A 13164-nucleotide genomic window follows, 5' to 3' on the forward strand; every position below is an offset into this window, starting at 1 on the left:
GAAGGAACTCAAGCCTGACCATAAATTTTCAAAATTAGAACTTCCCTTTTGTCATTCTGACTTTAACTTACCATGCAAACATATGCTCTATCCTTAAGAGTTACTCATCTGTCCTTATTACCGGTATCTGTGACAGACCACAGTTCTAGAAAGCAGAAGTCTACGTGATGTAGGGAAGTAGGTCTTGTTTTCGCAATTCCTCATTTACTGGAATAAAGACAAATGTAGATCAGTGGTGCAAGTGCAGTTCCACACCCGTCCTCCTTGTCCAGTGTTAAAAAGGACCCCACGCACTCCTTAAGAGTTAAGAATTAAAAATAACTTTCCATGTTTCCTGCTTCTGTTTACAAAGTTTGCATCTGATCAGTCTCTTGTGGCTTAACTCAAAACTATCATAGCTCCTTATTATATTTGATAGTTTAGCTTTAATAAAAATCTCTGCTTCCACCCAGAGATCAGTTCTGTAGCAGAACCTCATTAGGTAATTCTCACTACCGAAGTAATATGATACTGAAAAGCTAAGTAATACTGAATAAAAACTAAGACGCTTAGTTGCATTCCCCTTAAAAAAAAGCAAATGAAAGGTGACAAAAAGCTAGTATGTCAGATTTTATGAATGCAATTGCTTCCTACACCTCCTCCCTCAGGATTTTACAGGGGTTAAGCTTTTTTTTTTTTTTTGGTAAGACAAAACTCCCATATATTTACTAATATAAGAGTTCTGGCTCAAATTGCACTATACCACTTTAACAAAGACAAATTTGTTGAATGTTTTGCCCAAACCTATTTCTACTAAACAGCTCATTTTTGCACAGACAGACTTTTGATTTGGTATTTACAGTCAACAGTCCAAAGGCAACACTGCTAAGAATTACACTTTTAAAAGACACACAAAAAAAAAGCTGATGAGAGCTAAAGGAACTAGCATATCCTCATCTTTTGGAAATATCAGTAAGACAATACTAGCTGCAGATCTACATCTCTGATGCCTGCTTCTCTCCCTCTTCAGTAAATGATGGGCCAACAAAGAGTATGGGAGAAGTACTTACCATCTGGACAAGGCAGACACCCAGCAAAGAGTGGTTACAAAACAAGCACCTGGCTCTCAGACTTCCAGAGTCTGACCCCAGAAACATATGTGATTTTTAAAAAACAACTCTATACAACAGGGAATCATCTTCTAGTGAGAAAGAATAAACAATAGGAAGTTGTCAAGCAGACTAATCCCCCAAATGAAACCACTTCAATTTTCTTCCTATAGGAATTATATCACACCTATTAAAAAAATGCAAATCAAAAGTCATCCCTAGGATGAATACCAGACTTCCAAGAGGATTAAAACCAACACACCCTAATATCACAAATGTACTTAATTCCCAGTTCAATAAAATATTGGAATATCAATTTATTAAAAAGTTATGTGAACTGTACATATGTAAACTGCAATATAGCTGAAAAATCTGAAATATATAATTTTAAAGGAAAATCATTTATTTCTGAAAATATTTAAAATATTGCATTTCTGGCAGCAAATTTAAAAGAAGTGCTCTGGAATGGGTGCAGTCTCTCTGTGCATTTGTCTAACATTTGTCTTCAAGCTGTAAAACATATCTGCTTTCTGATTTTTCATAGCACAATCTTGTGAACACTTTCTTTCTGACTTGTAGAGACAGAATTCGATTTCCAAGAACAGCAGCAGAATTTTAACAGGAAATACTGTGGTCCTTGTTGGTGCAGACAACACACTTTCCGAGAGTCCATGACACCTTGGAAATATGCTAGCCATTCTGCATATAAACGCATCAGATTGTGCTTACAAGTTACAGAATAAGTCTTTGATTGATAATTTTTCTGTTTATTTCCGCCAAGGCCACTGAAAATACGAAGGCCTTTTCATCTGAAAGGTTAGCATACATGTCAACTTCTTTCTCTTGTTTCTCTGTAGAAGAAAAAAAAGTCACTATTAGAAGCTTTTTCCATTATCCAAAGTTAATGCAAGTTACATAGTGGTTAATAAATTATGTGGAATGGAGCAGAGGAATTGAAAATAAGTTAGACAATCAACTCCTATTCAGGGAGGGATTGAGAGAGAAGAGGAAGGAATGGAGACACACAAAGATGCTAGAAGAGTCACAGAATTAGTCATCCAAAAGCATGTCTGAATTTCTGTTCTTTAATGACAAAGAAAGTATGAGTCAGTAACATTATATTGATTCCTGACACAAAAGAGTATTCAAGCAGTCCTGCAGTTATGAGGGTTTTTTTTTTACTTTTACATAAACACCTTCCATCCTAGAAAACAAAGATATTTCTCCATATCCTCTTAAAAGCTACATTTGTCTTACCATTTTACATTTAAGTAATAGAAACCTCAGGGTCTAATTACAGTGTCCACGACCAATGACATACAGGGCAGAGGCAGGTTCCCAATTTGTCACCATGATCATTTCTGGACTTTATATGCCACAGACTTTCCATCTTACCCCAGACGCTAACACCTCAACGAGCAAGGAAAAGCCTCTGAACTCCTCTGCTGATGTTGGTTTCTTTCAAGGCCACAGATACACAACAGCAAGCCATCAAGAAGTTTCCATACTGCAGTGCACAAGTACATTAAGTTGCACTATAGCATATGACGAAACTAATAGAAGAGTACTTTCATAAATACCACTTACTCCAGATCATGACTATTTATATCCCAGTTTAGCTGGCCAGAGGTAGCTGACACAACTCACTAAGAAAAAAAAGAAACACATAACAAAAAACAGCTTTGTGAGCCGAAGACTAAGCTTGTAGACACAGAGAAGAGAGGAATCCGTATAGAGCTTTAAGGTTGGTGTCTAGCTGTGGAACCCATCTTTAGTCCAAGTTCCACAGTGGCCTGGACTAATTTACAATCTCAACGCTCACCTGAGAGACCCCTCTGTCTCGTTAACACACAGACACACGCGCACACTCTTTTTTGACCACAGCACGTTCTGGCAGACTACTCAATCAGTAATGGGCAGGTGAAAGACAAAAGCAACACTGGAAAATAATGGAAAGCACCACATGGAAAAAAGAGCCCAGCTTCTCATATCTCCACCTTCTCACATGGTTATTCCTTCAATGGGTCCACATTCGTAACAACATTTTCAGGTTTGGCTTCAGATCTGTGTTACAGCTACAGACACCGCTCTAACAGACTGCCTCCCCTGTGACGTCCAAGTGCTTGCGTTAAACAGCTGTGTGGGGGAAACTGAAAAACCCCTTACCACTGTGTTCTGATCCAGTACTGATATAGAGACACACAGCAACAAAATCCTCTATGTAAAAGATTTCTAGACAACTTAAATCACACAGAAGCTCACCTTTCCTTGCAAGTAAAATTGCTTAATGAGGAGCCTGGACACACAAAGATGCATCAGCTTTTAATCTGAAAACAAGAAACTTGCCTTAGCAAAGTAAAACAGAACAGAGCATGTCTGATCATTTGGAATGTAAATTATTTCTGCTGGTTCCCTGGCTACACAAGACAATATTCTCTAGTGTACTGAGTTTGAACTGAAAGCTAAGAAAACGAGTTTCGCTGCAAGTCCTACCCTGTACTTTTAAGACAAATGAGTTTCTATATGTACGCTCAGTTTGGGTTCCTCCACTTCCTCCCTCCCACCATTTACAAATTAACAACACCAAGAGTTGTTCTGTGCACAGACACCACGCACACTGGTTATTCCACATTAAGCTTTTCTATTCTCATATCTAAACCCTTCCCCTTTTTTCTATTTCCTGATCCAAACAAATCCAGCCATCACCTGAACGTGTCAGCACCCAGAAAAATTAAAAATATTGCTTTTTTTCCCCCCTGGTTAGTTAACAGATTGTAGACTCCTTAGCAAAAAAACTTCCTCAAGTTTCCCTTCCTTCCTGTCCTCCCAAAGTACAGGCTTGTTCTGAGAGACTTCAGCTTTAAAGAACTGAAATCTTGATATTAAACAGTACCAGGGACTAACACAGGTTTGCAAGTTTTATGCATTCTTAGGATAACTCCAGTTCTCATCAGTAACTAGTGAAGTGTTTGCACCTGCCTGATATTTTATCATACGCTAATCATAGGATACCATGGTTTCTACAGACACTTAAGTTTCCACTTCACACTCGCATCTGAAAGTAGTTTTGACTCACTTCTCTATTATTAGCAAAAGACTGTCTTACAGAATCACAATACCATTTTTGTAAGACGTTGAAAATACTAAGCCTTTTGATATACAACTAAGAGACTATTTAAGTGAAAATATTCAGTCTTGCTGTAGCATGTCTCACAAACTCAGATCTCCTGCAACCCACTAGGCCCACAGCCCTTAAAATAGCAATTTATGTACACAAATATGGAACCTTCCCCCCTCACAAATTTTGTAAAGCTTCAAAGTCCAAAGTTCTGAGATTCACTACTGAAGATAGTAAACTACTTCAAATGTGCACATTGGGCAAGCAAATGTTTGAGTAATACAGTCAGAAAGTACTGGAAAAGGAAAACTTGGGTCAAGAAATTCAATCCAGCTTAAATTTTCTCAAGATACTGAAATGAATATATCCTTAAAAAGATTCACCCCTTGTTAAGTATCAAGTATGCTTTAATAAGACTCCAGGCCACTCTTACTGAGTCTCACTCGATGGTAACCTCTTTCAGGAGCAGAATAACCAATACCACTTCCTCCAGCATAGGAGGGTTTTTCTGTTTGTTTTACTATAATCAACATTGTTACCTAGATAACAAGGCAGCCTGGGAACCTGTCTAGCTGTGTATCACCGTCCCACACAGTAAAATAAAAACCATACCACCACCATAAAAATCAGAATCAGATTATTATGAAGTTTCTATTTTCAAAATATACTGTAGCATTTCTGACAAAGAAATTAAACAATTTTGACAAGCCAAGCCTGCAGTGAGAAGTTCCTATTTTCCAGGGTCATCACACGGCTCTGAAACATGCAATAGGAATAGACTCTGGGTCCCAGCACTCTGCCATATCCCCTCAATCTACTTCAGCTTCCTCCTTCCTCCCCCTCCGTTCCTTCTTACGAAATCTGCAGGAAAAATAGGTTATTTTAAAAAGCCCTTTTGCTTCTTCTGTTCTTAATTGCTGTTGAATCCTGCAGCTCTTTGCTCTAATGTGAGCCAGGCACGAAGGACACAAAATAACTAGTCAAAGGCACAGACACAACTGGGAACAAGCACGCTATGTATGAAGAGAGCACAACACAAGCAAGGAAGAAAGCTACAGATGTCATGGGTATCTTTAGGAAGAAAATTTTCACAGCTGGGTGGTCTTCAAACAGACAGATTATCTGCTCTTGCATGCTATTATAATTCAGGTGTTCTCTGTCCTGTTTTTCACCTACAAATGAAGTGGGCACTGCAGAAGCCTCAGAGGCACCAAATATTTAACAGCTTTGCAAGCAGTGGGCTCTTCAAGTCTTTTGGGAGAAAGAAGAATAACGCAATGTCTAGTGGCAATTAATGTGTATCCAAAATATCCTAGAAATTCACAATAGGCAAGGAAATTGTAACATACTTGAAGTCTAACACTTAAGCTAATGTCTTGCACTCCAGAGCTGACTTTCAACACTATGCAGACTGATACAAGGACTAGCAATGAGTCACACATAAATCATCTTAATTGGAGTAAAAGAATTAAAGTTGCTTAAAATGCTTTTACGCAAACAACACTAGCAAGCAGCAGGTTTGGTAAAGGAAGAATATTTCTAAAATTCCCCACTAATTACTCCACACGTAGGAGTTAGGCCAATTTTATAAGCCACTTAAAAAGGGAGACATAAATGTTAACTTGTTTTATCATAATTGCTTACAAAATGATGGGTTCTCTGCTGAATTTATTTTTATAGCTGTGACAGTCATATATATATTTTTTTTAAATCTGCCCAATCATCACCACAGTGGTCTACACACATTGCAGTCTGACATAACCAGAAGTCAGTCAGAAGTAAGAAAACATCCTAAGCCCACTTATTCCCAACCAATACTGTGTGCTGTACTGGTGAGGAGCAAAAACAATTACAAATGGATGTGAACCCAAGCTCTGCACCAGCTCTGCAGAAGGGGTCAAAGAACAAACAGTAGCAGTGGTCACAGTGCCAAGTAAAGGGAATAGTAGGACAGGACAAGAAGATGAAGGCAATCTTCTCAAGTGAGATTCAACTTTAGAAAAAACACAACACCAAACACCAAGAAAACACCACACACATGCTCTTATGAGAAAGATCTCACTGCATCCGTATTTCTGGTTTTCTACCTCAGAGCGCTTGCACAGTTACCCTTCGCAGTATGCAGCAAGAGGTTAAAAACATTCAGCGCAGTTTTGGATAGGAAAACATGTTCTCTAAGTATCCCTCATGCTTTCAAATTCTTGCTTTTCAGAGACTATAAAACATGCATTAAGAGAATTGATCTCTTCTTTTGATTGCTTAGATTGTTTTCCTCTTTTTCAGGGGACAGGAAAGAAGGTTTACTTTTACAAGGCAACCCAACAAGCTTGCAGGAATTTTCAAACCAAAGCTGCGTGCGAACTAGACTGGCAGTAACATGCCCAGAAATCGTCCCACAGGTGCTAGACAAAGTCTAGCTTGGAACAACAACAAATAGGGAAGCTCTATATTCTGTGAAGCTACGTACATCTATAAGCCATACGCAACAATGAAGAGATTAGACATTAGAAGTGTATTCCGATTACAGTAAAGCAACTGCCATCCAGAAAACACAGAAATAAAATTCCATCTCTTCTTTCCACAGCCAAAGCACTGAAACAGCAACAAAAAATCCCAACATTTGGTTTTTATAGGAAAGAAACTTTAAGAATGAACAGATTTATATTAAACAGCTGAGACAACAAAATTGGTTTTGAAAAGTCAAAAGTTAAAGGAACATGTTGCAACATTTTTGTTAACATATGAGGTGGCAGAAGAAAAAAACAATTGCAGTTCAGCAAGTTATACCAGAAGATATGCTTGACAGTTTCAGTAGTTTTAAGAACAAGATCTTCTGTATATTTATATAAAGTCTTGTTCTTCCCCTTCTATCTGCCTTCCAGCCTTTTTAAGTCTATGCTAATTTCTAGATTAATTATTCAGGCCTAAAATTAATATCTCCAAAACCACAGATAGCAAAATGAGTGTCAATAGGCCCTTAAAAAAAATAGGACTCTTAAGTGACAATCACATACTTGAAGGGCTCCAAAATTACTCTAGTGCATGTAACAGTCTCTTTACTGTATAAAGATTAAGAACAGCAAGTCACCAAGGAACCTTAGTAAGCAAGAAGGCACTCTTGCCTCTAGAGCATTATTCTGTAGAAACGTGGGACAAAAATTCAGGTTATAGTAGCAACTCAAGATACTTTTTCTACTTTGGCCCTCCAAAAGGTTTCAAGGAACTTTTTAAGCAATCCAGTCATCCTAACGACTCTCTCATAACAGGCATCATCACATTGTTTGTCCTCATGATATACAGCAGCAGTACTTCAAAAAAAAAAACAAACAAAACAAAATCAAACCAAAAAACCTACTACGCACTACAGTCCAATGGCTTTCAACCTACATGTTGAAATTTGATCTGGTGACTAAAAATACAGACTTAGTTCTTTGTAGTTAGTTCCAGTCAGACACTGAAACATAAAACCAGAGGTCTCTACAGATGTAAAATAGCCCCTTCTCCATGTTAAGATATCAGGTATTGGCTGAACTAGTCTAGTTACTTAAACTATTTGAATGGTATAAAACTTTATTGATAAAAAAAAAAACTTCATACAAAAACAAAACCCAAAGTATGTATTTCTCCAGTTCTCATACCTCTTTCTTCCTCGTGCTTTTTGGCTGAGGCACTCTTAGGTCTTCCTCTTCCTCGTCTGCTATGATCTGAATGGCTGTTAGATCTGGATCTTTTCCGGTTTTCTAAGTCTTTATTTACTGCAGAATTTATCTTCTCTCGCTTAACTCTTTCTGTCCGTCTCCTTTTGGCCTCACTTTTGTTTTCTGTGCAAATGAATAGAGATGGGTTGTTTTCATCTTTGTTGTTAATTTACTCTTACTGCTTACCCCCCCATCACCTTTTCTTTAAATCTCTTAGCAAAAGCCGTTAGATGTCTATACCTTTACAGAACAATTACATCTGCACAATATCCATGCAGAAATTAAGGTGTCAGGTCCAGAATGACATTTCACTTCATGATTACAAAGATCAAACCTTTAATTACTTCAAATGCATCTTGCAACATGAGACATTTGCCAGTATACAAAAAGGTCACTTTCCCATAAGATGGAAAAAACTGTACAGATCACAGCCAACAGAAGAGCCCATTGTTTCCACTAGCCAAAAAAAGCTTTTCATATAGGCAAACAGCAAAGCACTTCATCTTCTTTTGACACCAACAATGAAATCATTCCCCCTGCTTACACAAATCGAAATGCTGAGTCAGCAATGCTGTCGGTAAATGCCACAGTACATAGCATACGTGTCCCACCACATCTAGCCTATGACAAGGCCTTACAATACTTAAAGCTGAACAGGTGAATTGTTTGCCTGCACACCACAGTATGAAACATGAAACTCATGTAAAAACTATTTAAAGAGTTTCAAAGGTTGAGGTAGCGAGGGACCTCTGGAGACCAACCTGTCCAACCTCGCTGCCCCAGCAGGGCCATCAAGAGCCACTAGCCTAGGACCACTTCCAGATGGCTTTTGAATATCTCCAAGGATGGAGACTCCACAATCTCTCTGGACAACCTGTGCCAGTGTTTGGTCACCCTCACAGTAAAAATCTGTTTCCTGATGTGGAGAGGGAACAGCCTGTGTTTGAATTTGTGCCCATCGCCTCTTGTCCTGTCGCTGGGCACCACTGTAATGAGCCTGGCTCCATCTTCTTTACACCCTTCCTTCAGGTATTTATATACATTATACACTGATAAGACTCCCCTGAGCCTTCTCCAGGCTGAACAGTCCCAGCTCTCTCAGGCTTTTCTCAGAGCAAAGATGCTCTACTCCCTTTATTATCCTCATGGCCCTTCACTGGACTCTGTCTAGTATGTCCTTGTCTCTCTTGTACTGGGGAGCCCAGAACTGGACACAGTACTCCAGGTGCGGCCTCACCAGTGCCGACTTGAGGAGAAGGATCCCCTTCCTCGACCTGCTGGCAACACTTTGCCTAACGCAGCCCAGAATATCATTAGCTGCCTTTGCTACAAAGGGACATTGCTGGTTCACGTTCAACCTGCTGTCCCCCAGGACCCCCGGTCTTTCCCAGCAGAGCGGCCCCCAGCACAGATTTGTGCATGGGGTTCTTTCTCCCCTAGGGCATTTCCTGTGTACGATGCTGAATTATACAAGAGCTTTGCTCTATAAGATTATGGCCTTCAGCTTCATTTGGTAACTACTTTATCAACTTCTAAAGTATATGACTGGGGAGGAGGAAAGAGAATTGACCAACACTTCCCAAATAGTACCACAGACATTGCTCAACCTCCTCTACCTTGACAGTTATTTAACATAATGTCATATAATTCCCACAAGCTTGTAAACTGCAATTATCCTTGAAAATAGTTGCACAAAGTATCAAATATTTAGTATCCATTTTGTAGGTCTGGTAGATAATTTTAAGAAGTAGACATCATAAATCAGATACTTTTTTTTTAAGCATCTTCCCTGACAGGTGCTTGCTCTGACTAATTCCTACTAGGACCGGAGAAAGTGACAAAAATGAACACAAGGAGAATGTTAATCATGCCAGAATGCATATTCAACCGAGTTCTTACTGTGCCTGTCAATAACAAAGACACACAAGTAAGACACAAAAAAATACACTTTTAAAATGTAACCATGCAGAGAGAAGCAAGACCCACCTGGTTTACATTAAACACATAGCTAGTTTTATACAAAGTGCCATTCAGGTGTTCATGAATAAGTACAACTCAGCATAACTTCTTCAAAAAAAGTGGATTTTTACTTTCAGAAAACACAGCTTCAATCACCATGTGCTCTGAAATCTGATCCCTTTGGCACCTCTAGACATCTAGCTTCAGAACAGGATTAACAGAAAGCTTTCTGTAAGGAGTTATTTTGCATAGTGACCCATGTGTGCAGCTAGAATGTATACAGAATAAATGCCATCATCACAAGTACAAAGGAAGTAAGACCAAAAACACCAGCTTTTTCTCTCCCTCAAAATTCAAGAAAAAATAACATATTAAAAGTCTACCATGCACAAATTCAAGGGAAAGTGAACTGACAAGAGTCAATTCACCAAGAAGTAAAATACTCTATTCTTTGCCTCCAAGAAATAAAGGGAAAGAACTGTTGTCCCCTTCTTCCCATCTCTGCAAGTATTACCTGTGATGGGTGGTGATCTCTCCCCACGTTTAGCATGCAAGAGTTTTCGACTAATAAATATGTAGCCACAGGGACATGATTTACATGCAACCGGAACCTGGGAAAACAAAGGACAAATATTTCAGACCATTTCAAATTATGACAAAATTCCTATCTGATGAAAAAAACCTAGCAACTCGCATTTTTTGTCCTCAGAGAGAACTCTTCGAATCCAGTCTGCAGTGTCAGCTATTACACAATTGTATTTACACGTACTGAAAACACATTCTGTTGTGAATCACCCACCAAGCCTTTTCTTTATGCAGTTGTTAGAAGTCATGCTTGACATGTACAGCTGTTGTGACTGCTTTGTACTACCAACCCTTTCCCCAGACTGTCAGGAAAGGGGTGGCAGAAAGCAGAGAGCACTAAAGCAAGGACGAATTAGAACAGAAATACAATTTATCTTCAGAGCTCTCAAACGTCTGCAGTCAAATTAGTCTTGCTTTCTTAATTTACTTAAAAAAAGAAACTGAAGACAAAGTATGAGTTAAAACTGTCAGTACATCCTGAATACCTTAATTTTCGGAAGCATTTGAAAGCAACTCCTTTAGAGAGCAGGAGCAGCTTTAAACAGGAGGCACAACAGAGCCCAATGCAAAATAGATAAATTTGTACTACACTCTGCAACACTGCTGTAGACAGGCTGGGTGATTCCAGAACGACCCTGCAATTCAAAATGCAAATAACCTACTACTGCTACCCAAAAGCTGACTGCAGGCTGAAGAGCTTGGGAGACACTAATTCTCCTCATCAGCTAAGCAGCCAGGAACAGTACATTCCCCCAGCATAAGACAACAACACAAGAAAACCTGGAAACGCCACACTTACATTAAAAATTACAAAAATCTTACTCTGAACAACTAAAAAAAAGTGATGCTGATAATCTACAAACCTCACTACCTTCACCTAAAGCCAAGATCTTTCGAGATCTTTTAAAGCAGTAAGGAATACACCATATTGCTTTGATTAGGTTTAAGACTGAAAACACAAATCAAAGCAAGTTTAAACAGAGATCTGGAAGAGATTAACAGACATTAAAGTCGAGTCATGTTGAAGCACAACAGTGGGAAAAAAAAGCAAGAGATAATTTCTCAAATGTAATTCTTTAAGACAGGTCTCTACAAGTTTGCCAATGTCCACTGAAACAAACAGGAGAACAGAACCAGGGCTGCCTGCTCAGTTCTACTGGACATGCAGAAGAACCAAGTGCCAACGTTCTACCAGTTAGGAAAAAACACTGCCAAATTAGTACATGAATTTGTAAAGGGGAACTTAACTGCTACTCAGAACAAAGACATTATTTTGCCTTCTGTAGCACATCTTAACTCCTGTACTTCACCCTATGATCAGCTTACAGATAGACTTTTCATAGAGGTTTTATGCAACTAGAGACTTTTTAATTCCCTTTATGGAGACACTGACATAATAAGCACAACTGCAATCAAGGTTTATTGATCATAAAGCTCAGAATTTAGCAGACTTGCGTGCACGCTTATCTCCTTGTTCATAAGCCAGTATAAGAGTACTAAAAACACCATCTAGCAGACAGCTTGTGTGTACTCTTAAGGTGATAGAGGAGTCCCATTTAAGACCATTTTTGAACATCTGGGTCTCTCCAATAATTACATTTCCAGGCTCAGCCTAAAAAAAATTTGGGGAAAACCACCCAAAGGGATTGGAGCAGACCCAAGGACTGGAGGAGACCCAGTTATTTTTCAGTGAACTCAACTGTGTTTAACAGAACAACACTGTTCTTGTGTTACAGGTTTGGCATGTCGGTGTGTGTGTCATTCGGGGGAGATTCGGTGGGAAGGGGCTTATTCACTAAAAGATATCAGTTATGCTGCGAAGACCTATACCGATAACATCCTGTAACATAATTATCATGGCAACATAGTCCTACAAACACCATTTTACTCTGTGTAACATTTTCCTAACCAAGAAGAAATGGAGTTTCTCTCATGAGAAAGTTTACCTGAAGCTAAATTAAGAAGTGATAATTATTTCTTCTGATTGACTGCAAGTACTTCAGACTCCCTAGTTTAATGGGGTCACGCTTTTGTTGGGGAAATATAATCAAAACCTTCATTTTTTATTTAAAAAAGTCTAAATGGCAATTACATATCATCTAAATTACAACAGAAAAACTTGAAAAGCCTAAGAAGTGTTTCTCAATATTGTGCTCCAATATTTGTGGCTGTCTAACTATTTCCATGCAAGCCACTTCTAGTGAAGAAATCAGAAACAAATGCAAAGCCCTGATTTATGGAAGAATTTACGAAATGCTAGCACAGGACACAACCACTTCACAGTCACACAAGAGCTTCCCCACACTCTGCAAAGGGCTGACTTGTACTGTAGGTTTGAGTTTCTTGTCCTCTCTCAAACAGCTGGCACTGGAAAACAAGGTCCTTGGAGCAATGCTTGTGCCAGGGTGGGACACATATCACATTAATTCCATGTTAGCCACAGAAGAGCTGCTAAGATAAAATCTACATTAACATATGCATATCATATGTTTTAGTTTTAAAGCACAAAACAAGGTGAAAGCTTCAGCATCAGCTTAAGACGCCTATGATGTCGGCTTAGTTTCTCTTCGTATTGTTGGTGGTTTTTCACTACATTTATTTCAAACAAAAAACAAACAAAAAAAAACCCCAACCACCACCACTCTCACATTCAACTTCTCACTCATTTTCATTTCTTCTTTCACCAAATGAATAACCAGAACTTGGCACACGATTT

At 38.8% G+C, this 13164-nt stretch overlaps 1 protein-coding gene across 1 annotated transcript; it reads right to left on the minus strand.

The window, feature by feature from the left end:
* Positions 1-1390: 1390 nt before the first annotated feature.
* On the minus strand, positions 1391-10480 carry LOC104462898 (chromosome unknown open reading frame, human C16orf87; the record flags this gene model as incomplete). The annotated part of the gene is made up of 3 exons (XM_010075047.1): positions 1391-1939; positions 7845-8027; positions 10378-10480. Coding segments are annotated over 3 exons (405 nt in total), but the record flags the coding sequence as incomplete, so codon positions are not given.
* Between the last annotated feature and the right edge of the window lie 2684 nt (positions 10481-13164).

This window comes from Pterocles gutturalis, unplaced genomic scaffold (assembly GCF_000699245.1).
Source record: "Pterocles gutturalis isolate BGI_N339 unplaced genomic scaffold, ASM69924v1 scaffold5297, whole genome shotgun sequence".
In the NCBI taxonomy this organism is placed as follows: Eukaryota; Metazoa; Chordata; class Aves; order Pterocliformes; family Pteroclidae; genus Pterocles; species Pterocles gutturalis.